General features: G+C 37.1%; 1 protein-coding gene across 3 annotated transcripts; it reads left to right on the forward strand.

The window, feature by feature from the left end:
• The first annotated feature begins 1,416 nt into the window (after nt 1-1,416).
• On the forward strand, nt 1,417-27,227 carry LOC141848586 (nuclear transcription factor Y subunit C-4-like). Of its 3 annotated transcripts, none has more exons than XM_074736635.1 (3): nt 1,417-1,530; nt 1,665-1,720; nt 26,070-27,227. In XM_074736635.1, the coding sequence occupies exon 3, from the start codon at nt 26,123-26,125 to the stop codon at nt 26,936-26,938; it is 816 nt and encodes a 271-aa protein (XP_074592736.1). In that variant the 5' UTR covers nt 1,417-1,530; nt 1,665-1,720; nt 26,070-26,122; the 3' UTR covers nt 26,939-27,227. The 3 variants fall into 3 exon arrangements, with proteins under 3 accessions (XP_074592736.1, XP_074592735.1, XP_074592737.1); XM_074736634.1 differs by having other exon boundaries at nt 1,668-1,720; XM_074736636.1 differs by lacking the exon at nt 1,665-1,720.
• Nucleotides 27,228-27,456: the final 229 nt, after the last annotated feature.

Raw genomic sequence — 27,456 nt, forward strand, 5'->3', positions numbered from 1 at the left:
ACATTGTATTATATATTTATAACTTATATAAATTAAATATCCAAATATTTATAGGCTGGACTTAATTGAGAACTTAGAACTTGATCAACTTATCGTAAGTCATAAATGAGTCAACCTTGCCCAAGTCTTAGTAAGGTGGTAAGAGACATAGTACATCCCAAAGGAATAAAGGTTCAATTTTCATGTAGGGTATACTTATGACTATTGAACTACTGATGATGTTAAGTCATCATGTCAGGAGCTATCATATTTTTTAGATTTATTTGATGGATGAAATATGGAGTTAGATTGTCCATCTCAAAATTAGTTAGTTCGTAAGAACTAGATATCCGATTTTTCATAAATAGATGGGTAAGAATGCTTACTTAAAATAATTGGAATGACTTAAAAAATAAATTGACTAAGATTTGAAAATATAAATGCTACCAAATTAAAAAAAATAACTCAAATACCTAAAGTTATAACCAAACTAAAAGATATTATACCAAATTAAAAGATATCAAACTTTTGACAATTACTAAAATCGACTATAATTTAAATTTTAAAAGATAAATTGACTCTAATTTGCATTATAATGGATATTATATTTGTGTAGTATCTTTGTAGTGTATTGTAGTTGAGATTTGAATTGTGAATATTTAAGTATCTTATTGAATATCTTATTATTATATTGTGCCCGAGAGGAGGGGTCGAAGTTGTTATTGATTATGATCGAGAGGTGAATGCAAAGTTACTTAGTCTTTTATTATCCTCAAACTCGAAGTAATATTCCTTCTCCTTATAATTATTATTTTTGTGAAGACCAGCAATTTCCTAAAAATGTATTTTCTAAAACCTTCATGATTTATTTACACATATATTAATATCATCGTCTTTTTACATATGCATATATGTATAAATAGGGGGTAAAAATCAAAAGGCACCCTTTAATTTTATTGTCATTAAAAAAACCAATTAAAAAAGATATTAAAACAGCACTTTTATTTTAAAAATATTTTTATTTTAACTTTTTATAGTAGCTTTGGTTAAAATTATTATAATATAAAATAAATTACTTTTACTTGTTAAAATTAGTGTAAAAGTTTTGTTATATTAAAATATTTTGTCTTACTTAAAATTGAAATTATTTCAATTTAGTCAAATTTAATTTAATATTAGTGTATCAATTTTATCCAAACTGCTATAAATATAATAACTTTGAACAAAATTATTATAGAATATTTTAAAAATTAAAAATAAAATGAAATGTTATTTTAATATTTTTAAAATTAGGTTTTTTTTTTTTTTTGAAATGAAGAATAGCGAAACACACAAGCTAGCCGTTGACGACACCGACGACGACTGGGTAATTGTCCCCATCTCATCCTTATTTATACCACCCCCAACTGCCATCTGGCCTCGCACGCGTCACTCGCTCCCGATTCCACACGCCCGCATCGCTGCCCTTTCCCCATTCTTCTCGCCGGTCGCTCTGTCTCCCTCTCTAGGGTTCCTCCACCGCCTCTGCTCCGCCTGCTTCCGTCCTTCCAGGTAACAAAGACGCCTCCGTTGAATCTTTCTTTCCCTTAGCTTTTACTGGCGCCCGATTGTTTTTGGATGGAAGAGGGTTTTCTGTGAGGAATTTGGGGTTACAGTTTGTTGCTTTCCTCACTATCTCTTTGCAGCAGGATGTATGATCCTCATCGGAGTAACTGCAGTTTCACAGAGTGTTTAATCTGAGGTGAGCGGTTCTCGTTTTTATCTTGTTGTTCTCCGGGTTGATCTAATAGGAATCGAATAGTTTCCTTTTTCTTGTTGTATTGGAGTTGCTCTTCTGTTCTAGAGACTTTTTCTTCTCGGCCATGTAATGGCAGAGCCCTCCAGAGTTTTAGCATCGGTTTTAAGCTTCATGCTGTCTGGTTGGTAATCAGGCATGTACCTATCCGGGGTTTGGATTGAGGAATAGCCGGATTTATTGTTGGGAACCGTCAGAACCTGCAACTTTTGGTGAAGGAAATTTTACGAATGGTAGAAAAATGGAATTAAGGTTCTTCAGTTTTAGTTGTTGGCGATTTGATGTTACTCTACCAGATTTTAGTTAACGCCGTGCTACTTGAATGCATGTTGAATATGTCAATAACAATGCTGTATGGAACAAAGGTTTGATTTTTTTAGGCAAAATTTCACAATAGTCATACTCGGGAAGGTGAGAAACTCTAGTATTTGTAACTCTGAGCTTGTGTTGATGTAATCTGGTGCTGCACTCCTTATTTATCTAGATTCCTAAATCTTTTACATCTTAATATAAATAAATATCACATGTCAATGTGATCCAACATTAAGTCGAAGAGACATGAACATGAAGCACCAAGCTTTCCACAACAATAAATTTCCACAACATTAGGTTGAAAGCTTTATAATACATCGAACAAAATCATATGATGCATTTGAGGATCTAGTTATCATCAGCCTTTACAACTACATTTATATCAAAACAATAACAAACCGAAAGCTAGCCTAAGTCTAAAGCTAGAGTCATTGTTCCTTACTTGTTGCTAGGGAAGTTCCTACAATGCAACGGAAGGATCTTCTATAGGATATAGGTGACCACTGGAGTCTTATCTCAATAGGGAAGAGAAGAAGAAGACGAAGAGGAAGAAGCTCAATTTCAACATGCCCCATTGAAATCAAATGTTTTCCTCTTATACTAAGTTCATCCTACAGGGATCATCCATCATAAAGTCCATAACCCGTTAACAACTCAATATTAACGAACTAGGTTTTATTGGATTTACACATGCAATCCACAACCAATAACTTAAACTCCCCTTAATACAACAAGTATTAGATCACTTAATGGGGTTTAATCTTAATGACTATTTTTATGTGTTGTTAATTTATATATTAACTCACTAAATGGAGATTTAATCCTTCAATCTCCCATTTGGGTTATAAGTGATACCGTATACACCACACAATACCGTAGTTGAGCTTAACATGTCAAAACTTTATGAGTTAAATATTCTTTAAACAATCTAATTCATTAATTTCATCAATACAAGACTAAAGAGGTCAGAGTTACCTAAATTGTAACAAAATCCAACAATAATCACAGTATCAACTTCATTAATGACATAGATCTAATATTGATGTGCAGTATGAGAATGACACAAATGTGATCTGTACAAGTCCTTTTTCGACAAGTCCTCCTTATGACCCAAAATAGGGTCCAAATCATGTTTGTTGATATTTTATGCTAAATCGCAATAGTAAACCATGATTCAATTTTATGACTCAAGAATAGAGTCGTGCATCATATTTATAAGCACCGTATACAAAATCACAATAGTAAATTATGATGGCTTTATGTTAGATGGTCAAAACCTTATACACATGTATAAATTTTAGTACATACAATAAGCTAAAAAATATGTGTTCATTAATATAGAGCATTACACCAAATATAGATTCCTATTAAATGGGTACTTTGTTAAAATGAAGAACTCACATATTCAACACATGCTAATGAAACACCTTAGGCGACAAACCTTTGATAAACAGATCCGTTAACATGGAATCTATCCTTAAATAATTTATTATTACTTGACCACTCTGAACTCTTTCTTTAACTATTAAAATCTTTATATCGATATATTTAGATTTCGACGAACTGCGATTATTCTTGGAATATAAATTTGTAGTTGTATTATTACAGTTGATTCTCAATAGTCTATCAATGCCCTTAGTGATCCGGTAATAAGGTTTCACATCCATAACCCGTGGTTAGATGCTTCATAGCAAGTTATAAACTCTGTCTCTATCATAGAAGTGACTATTAACGTTTGTTTGACGCTTTTCCATGATATAGCCTCTCCTACCATGAGCATGAAGATATAGCCTGAGGTAGACCTCCTGCTATCCAATAAAATTGGAGTCTAATATCCAATGACCTCAAGAGGACTTGATTTTCGATAAGTGAGCATGTAATCTTTAGTTCTTTGCAAATATTGTATAACTTTCTTTACAACTTTTCAATGTTCTGGTCCTCAAATATCTACCTACCATCCCTACTATATATGTAAGATCTGAACGCGTACATATTTGAGCGTACATCAAACTCTTTATTGTTGACAAATAAGGGAATTGTTGCGTTTCCTTTAGGGTTTATGAGTACATACTTGAGCATACATTAAACTCCTGATTGTCGATGTATAAGAGAATTGTTGTATTTTCTTTATCTCAAGTTCATGGCATGAACATTGATGTAAGCTAAATTTATCATCTTTTGACATAAGTGTGTTATAATAGTACAATTCTGCATATCATATGAAATGAACACCTTTTCAATATAGACTTTTTGTGAAAGTCTAAATGTGCACCTTGAACGACAAATCTATACGCCTAAGACTAATGATACATCACTAAGATATTTCATTTCAAATTCATCAGATAGAAATAACTTGGTTTATAGCAGTAGATCTTTATCATTGCTTACTAGCAAAATATCGTCCACATACAGAATAAGTATAACAAACTTGCTCCCATTGAATTTGATACCACTTGATCAAATTTTTGGTACCATTGATGAGATGTCTATTTTAGACCATAAATGAATTTCTTTAATCTACATACTAGGTGTTTTGACTCTCCCAATTCAAATTTCTTTGACTATACCATGTATATAATTTCCTCAATGTTTCCATTGAGAAATGCAGTTTTAATGTTCATTTGGTGTAGCTCTAGGTTATAATGAGTTATAAGTATCATTATTACTCTAAGGGTGTCTTTCGTCAAAATCGACGTAAAAGTATCTTTGTAATTAATATCCTCCTTTTGAGTAAATCCTTTGACGATAAGACAAGTCTTATACTTTTTGATATTGTCTTACAGTTCTCGTTTGATTTTAAATATTCATTTACATGTTGGTTTCACCCTTTCAGATAATTCGATAAGTTCCCAAACGTCGTTGTCCTTCATGGACTTCGTCTCTTCCTTCATGACTTCAATCCACTTTTCCGATCATCTTCCAACCCAATGTCAAACTTATACTTTTGGAGATATACATAATCATATGACATCATAGATCTCTTTTCCCTTGTGGATCTTTTTAATAACACTTGTACTTGAGGTGGTTGGAAGACATGCTCAACCGTAGGAGGCAATACCTCTATTTGAGTTAGCGTATTCTCCATTTACAGCGGAGGTGACATGGGAATACCATGTTCCACTACCCCAACCGGTTATGTAACTTTAACTACACGTGGAATGGATATCATTTCACTATCAGTTGCAATAATAGTTACCATATTAAGATTAGTAATATTTTTCTCAAATTATATTTTTCTAATTTTAGTGCTTTCACCATTCTTAATAAATTTAGTATTACCAGTTTCGAGAAAGGATTTATTCAAGGAGTTGAAAATTTTGAAGCCCTTTGACTTTTTAGAGTATTTCATAAAATGGTAGCTAACGGTTTTTAAGTCTAGATTCTTTTTGTTAGATCTATAAGACCTAATCTCAGCTGGACAACTCCAAACATGTAAATGTCTAATGCTAGACATTTTACTTATCCACAGTTCGTATGAGATTTTCATTATCGCTTTACTAGGTACTCTATTTTTCAATTCTGAAACTTAAAAATTTTGAAACTTAACTAATTGCTAGTGATGGAAATGTTGAAAATATTTGGTACATGGATAGTGGTGCAAGTCGACATATGCTGGTAATAAAAGCTTATTTTCAACCCTAACAGAAGCTAACCATGGACTGGTAACTATTGGAGATGTTAAGTCCTACAAAATTCAAGGAGCAAGAGAAATCTCCTTCAAAATAAAGTCTTAAAAAATTGACAAAATGTCTGAGGTATTTTATGTTCTTGGTTTACATAGTAATCTATTTAGTATTGGTCATTTATTGAGAAAAGGTTTTGATATTCATTTTGCTGATAAGTATTGCACCATGAAGAAAGAAAATCAGTATGTGATAAAAATCAGTTTGGGCTTAACTAAGTTATTTCTTCTCAAATTTGATATTATAAATGTTGCTTGTTATCTTACTGCTAATGAAGAAATTTTCAAATTGTGGCATGATAGATTTGGGCATCTGAATTTTCAGAGCTTGAAGGAGTTAGCAAGCAAAAATATTATTCTGACTTCCAAAATTGATGGGATAAGTGAAGTCTGTGAAGCATGTCAGCTTGGAAAGCAACATCGAGAGATATTCCCATCTAAATCTAAGTGGAAATTACATTTACCATTGAAACTTATACACAGATCTTTGTGGACCCATGCATGTACCATTTCTTTGAAGTAATTTATATTTCATATTATTTGTTGATGATTACACTAAAAACTTGGACATATTTTGTTAAAGAAAAATTAGAAGCTCTCTCTTGCTTTAGAGTCTTCATAAGTCAAGTGGAAAATATTTTTGACTATCAAATAAAAAAATCTGAGAAGTGACTGAGGAGGTGAATTTTATTTTCTTTATTTGAAGAATTTTGTCAAAACCATGATATTGGACATGAATTAGCAGCTCAGTATACGCCTCAATAAAATGGAGTCGCAGAAAGAAAAAATAGGACAATCATGAACATGGTCAGATACATATTGAAGAAGAAAAATTTTTCCGTTGAATTCTGGGTTGAAGCAACTTCTTATGCCGTTTACCTAATCAATAGATCACCGACAAAAAGATTACAGAATTCTACTCGAAATGAGACATGGTATAGAAAGAAATCAAATGTTACTTATTTAAAAACTTTTGGTTGTCTTACATATTCACATATTCCATCACCATCGTAAAGAAAAATAAGAAGTTTGAGAGATATTTATGATAAGACTGAAAAGATAAATGTGACAGATCAATTCTTTTTTACATTCTTTACTGGAGAAGGTCAAATCACATATGAAGAAGCATTAAAAGAAAAGAAATAGGTTCATGATGAATAAAGAAACAAACTCCATCGAGAAAAATGATACATGAGACCTTACTACTTTGTCATCATACAAATCTACTTTAAGACTAAAACCAATCCAGAAGGCTCCATCAATAAATACAAAGTAAGACTTGTAAAGGGATACAAACAGAAAGAAGGTGATGATTTTGATGAGGTATTTACTCCTGTTTCTAGACTTGATACAGTTCAATTAATTATTGCGCTTGCTGCACAAAATGGTTGAAAATTACTACAAATAGATGTCAAATCAACTTTCTTAAATGGCTTCTTCAAGAAGAAATTTATCTTGAATAACCACAAGGTTTTGTGAAAAGGGAGGAAGATGATAAAGTATATAAGCTCAGAAAGACATTATATGAGTTGAAGCAATCGCCTCGTGTATGGTATGATCGAATTAATGATTATTTTATCAAATATAGTTTTGAAAGATGCCCTTTTGAGCATACTCTTTATATCAAAAAAAGGTGATATTATGCTTGTAAGTCTCTTTGTGGATGACCTTATTTTTACTGAAAATAATCTAAAGATATTGATAAATTTTAAGAACTCTATGATGAGTGAGTTCGAAATAACAGATTTGGACGAGTTGCATCATTTTTTAGGCATTAACGTTCAATAATCAGGAGAAGAAATTTTTATCTTACAAGGACACTATGCAACTCAAATTCTTAAGAGCTTCAAGATGGAAAATGCAAATCCAGTGTCAACTTCGTGCATCATGGGTTTGAAGCTAAGTAAGAATGGTGAAGAAAAGATGGTAAATCTAACCATATTTCGAAGCATAGTTAGGAACTTGATATATCTCACTGCTACTAGACCTAACATTATGTACACAGTAAATTTGATTAGCAGATTTATGAAAAAAATTTATTTATATCATTAGGAAGCGGCAAAATGGGTTCTTCGATATGTTAAAGGAAATATTAATTATGATATCTTCTATAAATCACACGTGTTTATCAAACTTGTTGGCTATACAAATAGTGATCTTGGAGGAAGTATTGATGATTCTTGAAGTACATCTGGTTATATTTTTAACTTTGGTAGTGGAGCAATCTCTTGGTGTTCAAAGAAACAACAAATTAGCACTTTCAACTATCGAAGTTGCTTCTTCAGCAGGATGTCAAACTTTATGGTTATGTGGAATTCTTGAAAGTCTCATATGCAAGCAAAATAATCCAACGATATTATATTGTGATAACTGTTCTATAATTTCTTTATCTAGTATTTCATGGAAGAATAAAACACATTCGCTTGCGATTTCATTTCCTAAGAAAACTTGTTAATGAAGGTGAAATCTACCTAGAGTATTGTCCTGACAATGAACAACTTGTTGATATTTTTACAAAGTTTGCTTAAAGGATCTATATTTTCAAAGAATCTTGAAGTTCTAACAGTAAGAAGCATATTTGGTTTACGAGAGGCATTGTTGGGTTAAATCAAATTCAAGAATCAAATTACAAATTGATTTCAAATGTTTCTTCTACTTTTACAGGAAGCAAAGTTCAATTTCATCTCAAGTATCTCTTCATGGATTCATTGTACCTCTTCATGGATTCATTAGTTAATGCATTTAATGTTTTTAATGTCTTGTTGATTTTCATGTCATCTAAAACTGTATAAATATGGATGAAGTGTTAAGTTTGAAAAAATTGAGTGGTAGCAACAAGAAGTCCAATACAAAGAAATCCTATTTGCTTTATAATCTTTGCTTTTTTCCTTAAATTTCTTATTTTCTACTTTTTCTTGTTGCTACCACTCTATTTTTTCAAACTTAACATTTCATCCGTATTTATACAGTTTTGGATGACATGAAAATCAATAAGACATTAAAAATATTAAATGCATTAACTAATGAATCCATGAAGAGGTACAATGAATTCATAAAGAGGTACTTGAGATGAAACTGGACTTTGCTTCTTATAGAAGTAGAAGAGACATTTGAAATCAATTTATAATTTGATTCTTGAGTTTGGTTTAATCCAACAATGCCTCCCAGAAACCAAATATGCTTCTTACTCTTAGAGCTTCAAGATTCTTTGAAAATATAGATCTTCCAAGCTCCTTTGTAAAAATATCAGTAAGTTGTTCCTTGCTAGGACAATACTTTAGATAGATTTCACCTTCATTAATAAGTTCTCTTAAGAAATAAAATCGCAAGTGAATATGCTTTGTTCTTCCATGTAACAGTGGATCCTTTGATACAGAAATTGTAGAACAATTATCACAATATAATATCGTTGGATTATTTTGCTTCTATCTAAGACTTTCAAGAATTTCCCGTAACCGCACACTGCAAAAGAAGCTGTTATGTATTCAGCTTCGGTAGTTGCGAATGCTACAATTTGTTGCTTCTTTGAACACCAAGAGATTGCTCCACTATCAAGGTTGAAAATATAGCCAGAAGTACTTCCAGAATCATCAATACTTCTTCCAAGATCATTATCTGTATAACCAACAAGTTTGATAGACACATGTGATTTATAGAAGATGTCATAATTAATAGTTCTTTAAATATCAGATTTTTTCATAAACCTGCTAATCAAACTTACTGTGTACATATTGTTGGATCTAAGTGAGATACATCAAGTTCCCAACTAGGCTTCGAAATATGGTTGGATTCATCATCTTTCCTTCACCATTCTTACTTAGCTTCAGACCCATGATGCACGGAGTTGACATTGGATTTGTATTTTCCATCTTCAACCTATTAAGAATTTGAGTTGCATAGTGTCCTTGTGAGATAAAAATTTCTTCTCCTGATTGTTGGAAATTCATGCTCAGAAAATGATGCAGCTCGTCTAAATTTGTCATTTCAAACTCACTCATCATAGAGTTCTTAAAACCTGTCAATATCTTTAGATTATTTTAAGTAAAAATAAGGTTATCCACATAGAGACTCAAACATTAGAATTTTTTTTGATATAAAGAGTATGCTCAAGGCCATTAATTCGACCATACTATGCACGAGGCGATTGCTTCAACCCATATAATGCATTTCCGAGCTTATATACTTTATCTTCTTCATCCCTTTTCATAAAATCTTGTAGGTGTTCAAGATAAATTTCTTCTTGAAGAAAATCATTTAAGAAAGTCAATTTGACATCTATTTATAATAATTTTTAATTATTTTGTGCAGCAAGTGCAATAATTAATCAAACTATATTAAGTCTAGAAACAAAAGCAAATACCTCATTGAAATCTTCACATTCTTTTTGTTTGTATCCCTTTACAACCAATCTTGCTTTGTATTTATTGATGGAGCCATCTAGATTGGTTTTAATCTTAAAGATTTATTTCACACCAATCGGAGATTTGTATGATGACAATGTAGTGAGCTCCCATGTACCATTTTTCTTGATGGAGCTTATTTCTTCAGTCATTGTATGAACCCATTTCTTTTCTTTTGATGCTTCATATGTGATTTGATCTTCTCCTATAAAGAATACAAAAAGACTTGATCTGTCACATTTATCTCTTTAGTCTCATCATAAACTTTGCGATGGTGATAGAGACATGTTTCGTTTAGGAATATCAGGTTGTAGTGATGAAGAGTCATCTTCAAATTCAAGAATTTCCCAACTTGATGAACCTGCCAAATTTGAGAAAACATAAGGAGCTTTTTCGTCAAAGCGGACGTCCCTACTAATCATAATTTTTTTTGTTTTTGGATTGTAAAGCTTGTAAGCTTTGCTTCTCTCGCTGTATCCAATAAAAATGCAATTTTCAGACTTGTCACCAAGTTCAGTTTTTAAAGCATCAGGAATATGCAAGACAACTAAAAGTTTTTAAATGAGTAACATTTGGTTTTTTTCCATACCATGCCTCATTTGGAGTAGAATTCTGTAATCTTTTTGTTGGTGATCTATTGATGAGTAAAAAAAAAATGTAGATGACACAAGTTTCCCACCGACCACCAGGGTTGCATTTACCCAGTATCCTTTGATTGCGTTCCCCATTTGGAGGAATTCAGCTGATAAATTTTTCTTCTTCTACATGTATCTGACCATGTCCATGATTGTCCTATGTATCTGACCATGTTTTTCCTATTTTTTCCGCGACACCATTTTGTTAAAGCGTATACCGAGCAGTCAATTCATGTCTAATATTATGATTTTGATAAAATTCTTCAAATAAAGAAGATAGAAATTCACCTCCCTGGTCACTTCTCAGATTTTTATTTGATAGTAAAAAAAAATTTTCACTTGACTTTTGAAGACTCTAAAGCAAGAGAGAACTTCGGATTTTTCTTTAACAAAATATATTCAAGTTTTTCTGGTGTAATCATCAACAAATAATGAGAAATGGTACACGCATGGGTCCACAAAGATCTGTGTGTACAAGTTCCAATGGTGAATGTAATTTTCACTTAGATTTAGATGAGAATATCTCTCGATGTAAGTTGACATGTTTCATAGACTTTACTTATCCCATCAATTTTAGGAAGTCCTTGAACAATATTTTTGCTTGCTAACTCCTTCAAACTCTGAAAATTCAGGTGCCCAAATCTATTATGCACAATTTGAAAATTTCTTCATTAGCAGTAAGATAATCAACAACATTTATAATATCAAATTTGAGAAGAAATAACTTAGTTAAGCCCAAACTGATCTTTGTCACATACTGATTTTCTTTCTTCATGGTGCAATACTTATTGGCAAAATGAATATCAAAACATTTTCTCAATAAATGATCAACACTAAGTAGATTACTCTGTAAACCAGAAACAAAATACCTCAGACATTTTGTCAATTTTTTAAGATTTTGTTTTGAAAGAGATTTCTCCTGCTCCTTTAATTTTGCAAGACTTAGCATCTCCAATAGTTATCTGCCCATGGTTAGCTTCTGTTAGGGTTGAAAATAAACTTTTATTACTAGTCATATGTCGACTTGCACCACTATCCAAGTACAAAATATTTTCAATATTTCCATCACTAGCAATTAGTAAAGTTTCAAAATTTTTAAATTCATTTTTATGTACTAAGTCAGCTTTATGTTTTTTTCTTTGGATATTTTTTCCAACAAATCATTTATTTTATGTCCTGACTTATGACAATAATGACATTCAATATAATATTTTATACCTTTGTAATTCCTACGTTCTCTTCCTCTTTGAAAATTGTAAGAAAATTATTTCTCCTCTTTTTGAGATTCTTCGTTCCCTTTGTCTCGTGACTATTGGTAAGAAAATTTTTCACCTCTTCTTTGATTTCAACCTCTTCCACGTCCACGATAAGAGCTACTGCCTCCCGTGGATGTGAACTGGGATTTCCAAGCTTGATTTGAAGAAGAAATAAGAGGATTTCGTTGAAGGATTCTAACCTCATGAGCTTCTAATCTCCTTGCAAACTTTCCAAGGACATTAGTGAAAGATCTTGTGATTCTTCAATAGCGACTACCACATGATTAAATTTGCTTGATAGACTTTGCAAGATTTTCTCCACTACCTTTTGGGTCTCCATGATTTCTCCATTTGATTCACAATAGAATTGGTTCGTGTGAAGTACTCTGAAACTTTTTCATCGTCTTTCATCTCTAATTTTTCAAAATCTGCTTGTAAAGACTGTAAGCACACCTTTTCACTAGGTCTTGGCCGGAATAAGTTGTTTGTAGAATCTCCCATGCTCTTTGAGTACTCGGTGTTTTTGAAATTCTTTCATAAATTGAAATTTCAAGAGCTTGATAAATTTGAAAAAGAATTTTTTTATCCTTTTGCTTCTTGCTCTTCAAAATATTTCTTTGTGGTTCGATTAATTAATCTTCCTCCTCTAGTACTCTTTCTTCAATAACACTCCATAAGTCTTGTGATTCAAGATATAACTTCATGAGAGTGCTCTAATAATCAAAATTTTCACCATTGAATCGAGGTACAAGAGAAACGAGATTGTTGGTCATAGCTCTGATATCATATTGAAGGAAGAAAAAGTAGAAAACAAGAAATTTAAGGATAAAAGAGAAGATTATGAAGCAAATAGGATCTCTTTGTATTGGATTCTTGTTGCTATCACACTATTTTTTTCAAACTTAACACTTCGTCCATATTTATACAGTTTTGAATGATATGAAAATCAACAAGATATTAAATGCATTAATTAATGAATCCATGAAGAATAATGAATCCATGAAGAGGTACTTGAGATGAATTGGACTTTGCTTTTTGTATAAGTAAAAGAGACATTTGAAATCAATTTGTAATTTGATTCTTGAATTTGGTTTAACCCAACAATGCTTTAAAAGGCAGCAATGCTCTTGCTGCTAAGAAGAGCTACTGCTCTTGGACTAATGAAGGAAAAGAGGCTACCTTGTTGCTGGTCTTGGTATTATTGCTGGACAGAGAAGGGGAAAGGCTGCTGCGGCTGAAAGAGGACACCAAGGTGCTGCTTTTGTTGCTGGGAGAGGGCAGTAACTAGGGCTGCTGCTGTTGGATAGAAAGAAGGAGAGGGGGAAAGGGTTGCTTCTGTTTAAGAAGAAGAGGGAGGAAGAAATAAGGAAGAAGAGAAGAGGAGAAGCTGGTGTGGGAAGCTCCGTGGCGAAAGAAAAGAAAAAGAGGAGAGGGAAAGTTTCCTCACAAATTCTAAATTTGTTTTAAATCGATCGAACCGGTTTAACCCATATAAGATTTGGTTTGATCATTACTTGGTTAAATCAAATCCAAATCAATCTTAATTTGAATCCACGTAATCCTTATCTGCCTACCCAATGGATTAGATCCGAACCCAATTTGACTTTGACTCAACATCCTCATTTCGCGTTCAACGATTCGGTTTGATTATTTTTGTCAATTCAAGATTTTAGCAAAATTTAATAGTTTTTTTTCTTTATAAAAATTGATACTTAGGTTCCCCAGCATGAAATGCAGATATCCATACTAGGATTTGTGTTTAGAGTTCCATTAATGAGGTTAATCATGGATCCTTTCAAAGAAGTTATGTATAAGAGTTGTATAAACTTAAGAAGCAGATGAGTCTGTCAAAATATATTTTCCACCTCTTGTTATCTGATTAATAAAGAATTCAATCTTGATTTTTGACTTGGTGTACCAAAACAAACCTAGGGTTTGTGTGGCTGACATGCAGGGTCTGAAGGATAAATTACATCTCACTTTGCAAGCAACTAAAACTCAAACCTCAACGCCTAGTTTAGAAGGAACAATTTTCTGGGCTCAAAGCTAATATGTGTTTTGGCAGATTAATTAACAATTTTTCAGCTGGATGTAAAATTGGAATTTAAAGAAGCTTACAGAGTTATTTACTACAGATAGCAATTGAGTGATTGTGTCTCCTATTTGAAGTTGTTATTCATTATGCTTGAGAGGCCAATGCAAAGTTACTGAGTCTTTTGTTTATCCTCAAAATTCAAAACCTAATGTGAATAGTTCTCTCGAAATAATATTCTTGCAACCTTGCAAGATAAAGTATACTCTAGCAGTTGAATGCAATGTTTATTGATACTTATTCCTAGTCTTTAGATTCCTGTATTCTAGCTAGCATCTTTGATCCAAATTATCTTAGTGTAGCATGTTCAAAATTTGGCTCTTCATATAAATTTTGAGTTGATTTGCCTCTTTTTGTTGCAGTTTATGATAGCATACATTGACATTTCTTTACCCTTCAGCAACTAGAGCCTTTTGCTCTAGAATTGATCTTTAATAGGATACTTTGTCTGCTAATTTTTCCTGTTTCTTGTCTTGCTTTGAAGTGGGAGTCGTGTCAGGTAATATTTTCTCTTTGATAAGGTTGTTTTCGGCATTTATGTTTGCAGCGTAACCAAGTGCGTGAAGGAATAGGAAAAATAATTAAGTGGTTATTTGATGGGGATAAGGTTGCAGGTTGCAACTACTGTTGACTTGGGCGGTTTATTGCATGCAATTATGGTTCAGGATAAATCACTAATTTCTCATCTTGCATTAACCTGAGAGAAAATGCGCTTCCTTTTCTTGAATTATTTCCTGCAAATAATTCACTTTTATTGTGTGTGAAATAATTTCTCATCTTGCATTAAAACAAAAGCTGAGACCATTATTTCAGAAGATTAATCCTGAACATGCTTCTGAGCCATTATAGACCAGTTATCCATGCTGTCTTCAAGACATGTTGATATCATGATGTTTAAGTTCATCTATGCTTATAGATTAGGAATTGGCTGATTGAGGATATGCCATGACTTAATAGTCCTATATTCTGATCTGCCAACAATCCAAGTTATGCTTATAAGGTAGTGCTCACAATAAAGTCGGTAAAAGTATTTTTCTTCACATGTAATGGCCCTTGATACCAATTGGAAATAATTTCTCATCTTGCATTAACCTGAGAGAAAATGCGCTTCCTTTTACTTGAATTATTTCCTGCAAATAATTCACTTTTATTGTGTGTGTTTTCCACCAGATATTCAGTATATGTTTTAATCCTGTTCCTCTCATTCAGTCATTCTAGTAGTTCTCCAAAGCCATGGGAATAGTTCAATTAGATCCTTAAATATATACATCAATTTCTCTCTTACTAAGTTGGATATATGGTTAATTACACAATACGCTGGAACTGTGTGTGTCATTTAACTTGTTAAATTAATCACAGTTTAGTCTTTTGTAATTTGCATTTACAGTAATAAATTTGGTGTATACAATAAGAGCTGGCGTTTCATGGAGAATCGAACCCAGTGTCAGGCAGCTGTTGCCTTATTTGAAACTTTCAATTCTGGCCCTCTTTGGGTTTTGGATAGTAATGCACAAACTTCTTTGAGAATTTGCATGTCTAGGTAAGTTGACTCTTCAGTTGTTTAGTACAAGAAACAAAATCGAAGATGATGTCTGTAAACAAGTAATCAAGAGAGATTTTATTTTTCCCATATGTTAGATCAAGAGGGTGTGTTTACACATCTCGATGGTTTCGTAGGTCAAGGAATAGAGGATTGTAAGGAGAAAACTCGTAGAAACTATTGTTGTATAATAAAAACATGTTCTTGTTTCTTATTCAATAGTGTTATTTTCAATATCCAATCGATTCATATCGATATTAATATTGAGTTACTATGAGAAGAGTGAGTAAGTGATATGACATATAGCTCCTCTTAAGCAATCTTTATGCTTCCACTCAGAGACGAAGCCACATTAGGCCCGTCCTAGGCTATAGCCCACCCTAAACTTTTTAATTATTATTATTTATATAAATTTTATTAAGCATTAGATTTTTTTACAAAATAAATAAATAAATAAACAAATTGAATCATCAAACATGAAGTGAAGATGCTAATTTAAAATCGGATTGAGGTCGAACAAAATCCATTGAGTAGGCGTGTGAAGATAAAGAATTTGTTGGTCTAAACAGGGATTGATTTGGTTTAGATTTGACCAAGTTATGACTGAACTAATTCAATCGACTAAAATAAATTAGGAATTTTTGAGAAAACCTAATCTCTCCTCTTTTTTTATTATTATTATTTTCCATGTGCACAACCTCGCTAAGTCTCCACGTGTCGGCTTCTTCTTCTTATTATCTTCCTAACAATAGCTTAGTTGTTTTTCTCTTCTTCTCCAACAACAATTCCCTTTTATTCTTTTTCTCAAGAATAACAACTCGTCTTCTTCTCTTGCTTTTGTTATTTTCCAACTGACTAATAGCAACCCTAGTCCTTCTTCCTCTCCAACAAGAGAACTCTTATTTTACCTTTTCTTGTCGTCGGAGCTAGTCAAGACTGTTGGAAAATATGGTAAGACTGTTGGGATGCAATCAAAGTCCCACATTGGAAATACATGGTAAGATATCTCCATTGGTATGGTAAGAGCGTTGGTAGTATAGGACACCCAAGAATCCACGATTCCACAAAAATGTCGGGCATCCCACAAGCTGTTGCGAAGGAGAACGGCGGAGTGTCATTTCCCTATCCGATGCTAAGCCCTCACAATTATACTGTGTGGGCAATAAAGACAGAGGCGATTCTTGATGCCCAGGGAGTCTGGGAGGCAGTGGAGCCAGCGGAAGGAGCTCAGGTAGATGCAAAGAAGGACAAAAAGGCGCGTGCATACATCTTGCAGTGTGTCCCCGAAGACATCCTTCTCCAGATCGCAAAAAAGAAGACGGCGAAGGAAGTCTGGGACAGCCTCAAGACGAGGTACCTTGGTAGTGATCGGGTGAAGAAGGCACGCGTACAAACGTTGAAGAGCGAGTTTGACGCCCTCCGGATGAAGGAGACCGAGACGATTGATGAGTTTGCTGGCAAACTCAGCGCCATGAGCAGCAAGTTCTCCACTCTTGGTGCCACGCTTGAAGATTCCTCTTTAATAAAGAAGTTGCTCGATTCTGTCCCTGATAAATTCTTCCCTATTGTTGCCGGTATTGAGCAGTTCCACGACCTTGAGACTATACCATTTGAGGAGACTATAGGGCGACTGAAGGCGTACGAGGAACGAACACTACGATTACGCGGCAACACCAACGACACTGAAGGTGAGCTCCTACTTACTCATGCCGCATGGCAAATGCGACAGAAGGGGAGCAACGTGGACACTTCGTCAGGAGGCAAGGGGCGTGGGTCCAGCAGCCCTAGTCGTGGCAAATGGCGTGGGCGTGGGCGAGGGCGCGGTCGTGGTCGTGGTACGCAGCGCCAAGACAGTGCAGGAGGCACTAGCGGCAACAACAGTGACACTCGTGACAAGAGACATATAAAGTGTTTCAATTGTGAGAAAATGGGGCATTATGCGTCCGAATGCTACAACAAGTGTCGTGATGATGAGGCTCACCTCACTTGCGCCACCGATGAAGAGCCAACACTGATGATGACCGTGTCCCACGAGGAGTCTCACACTAGGCGTGAGCGGCAGGATACCATTCTGCTCAGTGAAGAAAGGTTTCTACCGGAGATGTATCGCAGCGTTAAGAAAGGAGAAGATAAAGACGTCTGGTACCTTGACAACGGTGCCAGCAACCACATGACTGGCCATCGCGAGAAGTTTCAAGAACTAGATGAAACCATCACCGGGAGGGTGAGGTTTGGCGATGGATCAACCATTGAGATCATGGGCAAGGGGACGGTTGTGTTCGAATGCAAGAACGGCGATCAAAAGGCTCTCCACGAGGTATACTACATTCCGAAACTTTGTAGTAATATCATAAGTCTTGGTCAATTGACAGAAACTGGGAACGAGGTGCACATGGAAGGAGATACCATGAAGGTGATTGATAGGAGCGGGAAGCTCTTGATGCTGGTAAAGCGAACACAAAATCGCTTGTACAAGATAACCTTGAAGACATTCAAGCAAGTCTGTCTCCTAGCAAGCCTAGAAGACCCAACCTGGTTATGGCATGCAAGGCTCGGACATGTCAATTTCCATGACTTGAAGCTGTTGGGGGAGAAGAAATTGGCGGTTGATGTGCCACTATTGCCCCAGCCAAACAAGTTTTGCGAGGTGTGTGTGATGGCCAAGCATGCAAGGTTGCCATTCCCGTACCAAGCAAATTTTAGAGCAGAGAAGCCGTTAGAACTTCTCCATGCTGATATTTGCGGGCCAATCTCACCATGTACACTAGCCGGTAACAAGTATTTTCTTTTGATTGTTGATGATTTCACAAGGTGGATGTGGGTGTTTGTATTGGCAGCAAAGAATGATGCATTCCAAGCATTCAAGAAGTTCAAAGTCTTGACGGAGAACAAGACTGAGTACAAGATCAGAACACTCCGGACAGACCGGGGCGGCGAGTTTCTATCCACGGAGTTCACTCGGTTCTGTGAAAATGAAGGAATCGAGCGGCACCTCACGGCTCCCTACACACCCCAACAGAATGGTGTTGTGGAGCGCCGTAATCGCACCGTGATGGCCATGGCAAGATCTCTCCTCAAGGGTACACATATGCCGGCAAGGTTCTGGGGAGAGGCGGTTAGGCATGCTGTCTATCTACTAAACCGTCTCCCAACTAAGGCGCTAGGAGAGCGTACCCCATTTGAAGCTTGGATGGGGAGAAAGCCACATCTCGCCCACTTGAGAGTGTTCGGTTGTGTTGCATATGTGAAAAATACAACCCCTCACCTTAAGAAACTTGACGACAGAAGCTCACCCATGGTATACTTGGGTGTCGAGGAAGGCTGCAAAGCTCATCGTCTATTTGATCCAAGGCATGGCAAACTACAAGTAAGTAGAGATGTCATATTTCAAGAAAATTGTGAATGGACATGGAATGCAGGTGCTAACAATGAAGAAAACTTGCCGGAGTTTATTATGTTGGATGCATTCTATTCCGACGAGGCGATTGTTGCAGCAGATGCTGAGGCAGGGGTGGAAGATGTCACACCACCACCAGCAGCCGTGGTGCCCATGACAAGAGTGTCAAGTCCATCTACACCATCATCGAATGCCCATGCAGCTACCTCATCTTCGGAAACAAATACACCCGAGTCTCATGAAGGGCCAGTCCGTTTTAGGTCCATTGTCGATATCTACGCCAACACTGAGGAAGTGGTTGGTATTGATGAAGAGGTGATGATGGTGATGTCTGAAGAGCCGACATGTTACCAAGAGGCTGCAACCGAGGCTTGCTGGTACGAAGCAATGGAGGAAGAACTGAAATCTATTAAGATGAACAAGACCTGGACCCTAACTGAACTCCCATTAGGCCACAAACCTATCGGTCTAAAGTGGGTGTTCAAATTGAAGAAAGATTCAGATGGGAAAGTCATTAAGCATAAAGCAAGATTAGTGGCTAAAGGCTATGTACAAAGACAAGGCATCGACTTTGAAGAGGTGTTTGCACCTGTCGCTAGACTTGACACTGTTCGAGTCATTCTTGCGCTTGCGGCAAATCAAAGCTGGGAGGTACACCATCTAGATGTGAAGTCAGCATTTCTTAACGGAGAGTTAGAAGAAGAAATATATGTCACTCAACCGGAAGGGTTTGAGGTACAAAATCAGAAACATAAGGTGTACAGGTTGTCCAAGGCCCTCTATGGACTGCGGCAAGCTCCACGAGCTTGGAACATGCGACTGAACAGGAGTCTGGAAGAGCTTGGCTTCAAAAAATGTACTCAAGAACATGCAGTATATACAAGAGGTGAAGGAGAAGCAAGTATACTTGTTGGAGTGTATGTCGACGATCTCATCGTGACAGGAAGTAGCACAGAAAAAATCAACAAGTTCAAACAACAAATGATGACAGAATTTGAGATGAGTGATTTGGGTCTTCTCTCCTACTACTTAGGGATTGAAGTGGAGCAACAGAAGAGCCGAATTTTACTTAGACAATCAGCTTATGCCAAGAAAATTCTATCTCAGTTCAAGATGGCAGACTGCAATGCCACAAAGCATCCAATGGAACCCAAGACACAGCTGCATAAAGACTTGGAAGGGACTCCAGTTGACGCCACGGAGTATAGGCGCATCATTGGTTGTCTGAGATATTTGTTACACACACGGCCGGACCTGTCATATTCTGTCGGAATGGCGAGCAGATACATGGAGAGGCCTACAATCATGCATCACAAGGTGGTCAAACAGATTCTCAGGTATTTGAAAGGTACAATCCATTTTGGACTTGTTTACATAAAGGGACCCCAGGAAATTGGTATATTCGGCTACTCGGACAGTGATTTAGCCGGCGATCTCGATGGGAGGAAAAGCACAAGTGGAATGACTTTCTATTTTAATGAAAGTTTGGTGTCCTGGAATTCACAGAAGCAGAAGACAGTGGCGCTTTCATCTTGTGAGGCAGAGTTCATGGCAGCCACAACTGCGGCCTGCCATGCTTTGTGGTTGAGGAGCCTTGCCAGCGAATTAACCGGTGTAGAGCCAAAGCCGGTAACTTTGTTTGTTGACAACAAATCTGTCATAGCTCTCATGAAGAATCCGGTATTCCATGGTCGAAGCAAGCATATAGATACAAGGTTTCATTTTATCAGAGAATGTGTTGAGAAGGGACAGATTGTGGTTGAGTTCGTTAATATCGGAGAACAGCGAGCCGATGTATTAACTAAAGCATTGCCAGGAGTGAAGTTAGCTGTCATGCGATAACTACTCGGCGTCCGTGATTTAAAGCCATGTCAGGATTAGGAGGAGTAATGTGAGCAAATAATCCGGACATGATAAGTAGTGGTCTACGTTTTTTTTCCTTGCATTAGTGGTGATAATCTTTCCTATTTTCATGGGATTAATTAGTGGAATTAGTCTTTCCTACTTTCATGGTTTAGTAGTGTTAATCTTTTCTATTTTCATGAGTTAGTGGTGTTAGTTTGTGATGTATTTAAAGAATCGTAGTGTGTATAGAAATTGACTCGCTGTAAGTTTTTTCCAGAAGTTGACTCGTGTTAATGAGAAATTTAATTTCTAGAAAAAACTTACAGCGAGCCAACTTCTATACACACTACGACTCTTTAAATACACACAAACTAACACCACTAACCCATGAAAATAGAAAAGATTAACACCACTAAACCATGAAAGTAGAAAAGACTAATTCCACTAATTAATCCCATGAAAATAGGAAAGATTATCACCACTAATGCAAGAAAAAAAAAACGTAGCCACTACTTATCATGTCCGGATTATATGCTCACATTACCCCTCCAAATCCTGACAAGGCTTTAAATCACGGACGCCGAGTAGTTATCGCATGGCAGCTAACTTCACTCCTGGCAATGCTTTAGTTAATACATCGGCTCGTTGTTCTCCGGTATTAACGAACTCAACCACAATCTGTCCCTTCTCAACACATTCTCTAATAAAATGAAACCTTGTATCTATATGCTTGCTTCGACCATGGAATACTGGATTCTTCATGAGAGCTATGACAGATTTGTTGTCAACAAACAAAGTTACCGGCTTTGGCTCTACACCGGTTAATTCGCTGGCAAGGCTCCTCAACTGCAAAGCATGGCAGGCCGCAGTTGTGGCTGCCATGAACTCTGCCTCACAAGATGAAAGCGCCACTGTTTTCTGCTTCTGTGAATTCCAGGACACCAAACTTTCATTAAAATAGAAAGTCATTCCACTTGTGTTTTTCCTCCCATCGAGTTCGCCGGCTAAATCACTCGTCCGAGTAGCTGAATATACCAATTTCCTAGGATCCCTTTATGTAAGCAAGTCCAATATGGATTGTATCTTTCAAATACCTGAGAATCTGTTTGACCACCTTATGATGCATGATTGTAGGCCTTTCCATGTATCTGCTCGCCGTTCTGACAGAATATGACAGGTTCCGGCTGTGTGTGTAACAAATATCTCAGACAACCAATGATGCGCTTATACTCCGTGGCGTCAACTGGAATCCTTCCTTTATGCAATTGTGTCTTGGGTTTCATTGGATGCTTTGTGGCATTGCAGTCTACCATCTTGAACTGAGATAGAATTTTCTTGGCATAAGCTGATTGTCTAAGTAAAATTCGGCTCTTCTGTTGCTCCACTTCAATCCCTAAGTAGTAGGAGAGAAGATCCAAATCACTCATCTCAAATTCTGTCATCATTTGTTGTTTGAACTTGTTGATTTTTTCTGTGCTACTTCTTGTCACGATGAGATCGTCGACATACACTCCAACAAGTATACTTGCTTCTCCTTCACCTCTTGTATATACTGCATGTTGAGTACAGTTTTTAAAGTCAAGCTCTTCCAGACTCCTGTTCAATCGCATGTTCCAAGCTCGTGGAGCTTGCCGTAGTCCATAGAGGGCCTTGGACAACCTGTACACCTTATGTTTCTGATTTTATACCTCAAACCCTTCCGGTTGAGTGACATATATTTCTTCTTTTAACTCTTCGTTATGAAATGCTGACTTCACAAGATGGTGTAGAGTTGATTTGCCGCAAGCGCAAGCTTTGATTTGCCACAAGCACAAGAATGACTCGAACAGTGTCAAGTCTAGCGACAGGTGCAAACACCTCTTCAAAGTCGATGTCTTGTCTTTGTACATAGCCTTTAGCCATTAATCTTGCTTTATGCTTAACGACTTTCCCCGCTGAATCTTTCGTCAATTTGAACACCCACTTTAGATCGATAGGTTTGTGGCCTAATAGGAGCTCAGTTAGGGTCCAGGTCTTGTTCATCTTAAGAGATTTCAGTTCTTCCTCCATTGCTTTGTACCAGCAAACCTCGGTTGCAGCCTCTTGGTAACATGTCGGCTCTTCAGTCATCACCTCTTCATCAATACCAACCACTTCCTCAGTGTTGGCGTAGATATCGACAATGACCTAAACGGACTAGCCCATGAGACTCGGGTGTATTTGTTTCCGGAGGCGAGATAGTTGCATGGGCGTTCGATGATGGTGTAGATGGACTTGACAACCTTGTCATGGGCACCATGGCTGCTGGTGGTGATGGGACATCTTCCGCCCCTGCCTCAGCATCTGCTACAACAATCGCCCCGTCGGAATAGAATGCATCCAACATAATAAACTCCGGCAAGTTTTCTTCATTGTTAGCACCTGCACTCCATGTCCATTCACAATTTTCTTGAAACATTACATCTCTACTTGTAGTTTGTCATGCCTTGGATCAAATAGACGATGAGTTTTGCAGCCTTCCTCAACACCCAAGTATACCATGGGTGAGCTTCTGTCGTCAAGTTTCTTAAGGTGAGGGGTTGTATTTTTCATATATGCAACACAACCGAACACTCTCAAGTGGGCGAGATGTGGCTTTCTTCCCATCGAAGCTTCAAATGGGGTACGCTCTCCTAGCGCCTTAGTTGGGAGACGGTTTAGCAGATAGACAGCATGCTTAACGTCTCTCCCCAGAACCTTGCCGGCATATGTGTACCCTTGAGGAGAGATCTTGCCATGGCCATCACGGTGCGATTATGGCGCTCCACAACACCATTCTATTGGGGTGTGTAGGGAGTCGTGAGGTGTCGCTCGATTCCTTCATTTTCGCAGAACCGAGTGAACTCCGTGGATAAAAATTCGCCGTCCCGGTCTGTCCAGAGTGTTCTGATCTTGTACTTAGTCTTGTTCTTCGTCAAGACTTTGAACTTCTTGAATGCATCATTATTTGCTGCCAATACAAACACCCACATCCACCTTGTGAAATCATCAACAATCAAAAGAAAATACTTATTATCGGCTAGTGTACATGGTGAGATTGGCCCACAAATATCAGCATGGAGAAGTTCCAACGGCTTCTCCGCTCTAAAGTTTGCTTGGTACAGGAATGGCGACCTTGCATGCTTGACGATCACACACACCTCGCAAAGTTTGTTCGGCTGAGGCAATAGTGGCACATCAACCGCCAATTTCTTCTCCCCCAACAGCTTTAAGTCATGGAAATTGACATGTGCGAGCCTTGCATGCCATAACCAGGTTGGGTCTTCTAGGCTTGCTAGGAGATAGACTTGCTTGAATGTCTTCAAGGTTATCTTGTACAAGCGATTTTGTGTTCGCTTTACCAGCATCAAGAGCTTCCCGCTCTTATCAATTACCTTCATGGTATCTCCTTCTATGTGCACCTTGTTCTCAGTTTCTGTCAATTGACCAAGACTTATGATATTACTACAAAGTTTCGGAATGTAGTATACCTCGTGGAGAGCCTTCTGATCGCCGTTCTTGCATTCGAACACAACCGTCCCCTTGCCCATGATCTCAATGGTTTATCCATCGCCAAACCTCACCCTCCCGATTATGGTTTCATCTAGTTCTTTAAACTTCTCGCGATGGTCAGTCATGTGGTTGCTGGCACCGTTGTTAAGGTACCAAACGTCTTTATCTTCTCCTTTCTTAACGCTGCGATACATCTCCGATAGAAACCTTTCTTCACTGAGCAGAATGGTATCCTGCCGCTCACGCCTAGTGTGAGACTCCTCGTGGGACACGGTCATCATCAGTGCTGGCTCTTCATCGATGGCGCAAGTGAGGTGAGCCTCATCATCACAACGCTTGTTGTAGCATTCGGACGCATAATGCCTCCATTTTCTCACAATTGAAACACTTTATATGGCTCTTGTTACGAGTGCCACTGTTGTTGCCGCTAGTGCCTCCTGCACTAGTGGACCATGAGGAACATGGCAACCGGACCATGAGGAAAAAATGACAACCGGACCATGAGGAAAAAATGGTAGCCAGACCATGGAAAAAAAATAGTAGGAGGGCTTCCAGTAGTCCTTTGTTTGAGGGGAGGATTGTTGGGATGCAATCAAAGTCCCACATTGGAAATACATGGAAAAAATCATGGGTTTATAAGATGGAAGATATCTCCATTGGTATGAGGCCTTTTGGGGAGAGCCCAAGAACAAAACCATGAGGGCTTAGGTCCAAAGTGGACAATATCATATCATTGTGGAGATATTCTGATTCCATCGGTTTTAACAAAGACTTCCCTTCTCTTTTTGTTTCATCCTTGTAGTTGTTTTGTTAAAGAGTTTAATGTAATGTATCCTTGTATGTTTTATTATTATATAGAATATATGTATATTTTTTATAATAATATAATATTTTTTATAATAATAATAATAAAGGGAAGTCTTAGCGTGATAGTAAAATTGATGCTGTGTGATTTAAAGGTCACGAGTCAAGTCTCGAAAACTGTTTTGTGCAAAGAAGGATAAGATTGCATACAAGATCCTTCTCCGATATCCCGCATTAGAGGGAGCTTCGTATACCGAATTATTACATTGAGTTTAAAACCACCCAAACTTTAATTCATGCATCCGTCCTTGCTTCCACTAGATACGTTGTTTTTTTTTTCTTTTCTGTTAGTGGCCCTCTGTCTCCTAATGTTTTCTCATGCTGACTAAGATTGTTTATGTACGTGATATGACTTTTTTGTTCCAAAATGTTTGCCAGCAGCTTTTGGTGAATCGAAAGATTACCAGTCTTTTTCATCTCCCTCATTTGAAAGCTGAGAATCTGGCACACTATGCTTAATAAGTGATTGTTGCCATTTCTCTACCATGCCATTTTCCCTTCCTCTCCTCTCATCTTTCCACCCAAGCAATTCAGCCTTAGCATCATGCATTTGAAGAGCTTCTAGCTTTACACTATATCCTGACTTACCATTAAAATCATGCCATATCTACTCTGACATTCGGCCGTCTCCAAGACTCGACCGTTACGTTATTTTCCATTTCGCGAAATTTCTATTTCATCGATCATTTTGGGTATCATCAGTCCTTACTGTTAATTATTGTATTTACATAATTATTATCCGTTTAGTATCTTTCTTTCCAGTTATGTGCAGACCAATACTTGTAGTTGTCAAGAGTCTCTAGTGCACTAAAGCCATGGAACAATCTACTCAATCAACTCAGCCTACGCTTGGAGTTGCTTCTGGTGCTGCCCAAATAGCCCATGTTGCCCCTACGTACCAGCTGGCTGCAGTAGTTACTGGAGCTCCTCCGGCAGCTGGCACTATACCGTCCGCAGCGCAACTGACCTCTGCATACCCTACTAACCCGGCTGACCTTGCAAGCCAGCATCAACTTGCTTACCAGCAAGTCCAACAGTTTCATCATCACCAACAACAACTCCAAGCTTTTTGGGCCAACCAGATGTTAGAGATAGAACAGACCACTGATTTCAAGAATCACAGTTTACCGCTTGCTCGTATAAAGAAGATCATGAAGGCCGATGGGGATGTTCGGATGATCTCAGCTGAAGCACCAGTGGTCTTTGCCAAGGCTTGCGAAATGTTCTTACTCGAACTTACGCTCAGGTCATGGATCCATACTGAAGAGAACAAGAGGAGAACGCTGCAGAAAAATGATATCGCTGCTGCCATAACCAGAACTGACATATTCGACTTCTTGGTCGACATAGTTCCGAGGGACGAAGAGTTAAAAGACGACGGCCTTGGAATTGCAAGAGCTGATTTGCCTGCTGTGGGTGCTCCTGCAGATTCAATTCCCTATTACTATGTACCAGCAGTACAAATACCAGGCGGTGGAATGATGGTCGGAAAAGCTGACGATCAAACATCTGCAGCGGCAGCTACTTTGTATGAGATTCCGCAGTCCCACCCGGTGGCCTACATGTGGCAGCAGCCTCAGGCGCAGCTCCAACCACCACAGCATCACCGGCGGGTGTCAGATGGTAAGTAGTTTGATTGTTAGCGTGTTCGCTCGATGTAGTGATGGAAAAGGCAAAGCTTTGTTGAGCTTGCTTAATGTCTTAAGCTGCCTGTGGATTATCGTTTTTTGCTTTGACTTGTTTTGATTCTTCGGCAATTTTTTGTACTATTTACATAGTTGATTGTCTGTGCTGTGCTCTGTTGAAATCAGTGAACAGAACAGGTTAGTCCTTGCCTCCGTTGCAACCATTTCTATTTTGGAATGCGATGTGACATGTTACTTAACCTCGTTAGTAAGATTTTACTCATTTCATGTACTCAAATTTTAAATTTTAAAAAACACGTAGTGCTTTCCCTTTATATTTTTTGTTTCTTTCTAGTTTAAATTTTCATTCTATCTATACGAAGGCATTGATATATTGAAAAGGTTTGTAGATTTGAATTCAATAGAGAATAATATTTTGTCTTCGGATATAGTTGAGTTGATTACAATGGAATAGATTTATTGAAGTGGATAAGAGTTGAATCTCAGTAAAGATAATTATCTTT

The sequence above is a fragment of the Curcuma longa genome, chromosome 17, assembly GCF_044706935.1.
Source record: "Curcuma longa cultivar G26 ecotype Majalengka, Jawa Barat chromosome 17, ITB_CL_G26_1.1, whole genome shotgun sequence".
NCBI lineage: Eukaryota > Viridiplantae > Streptophyta > Magnoliopsida > Zingiberales > Zingiberaceae > Curcuma > Curcuma longa.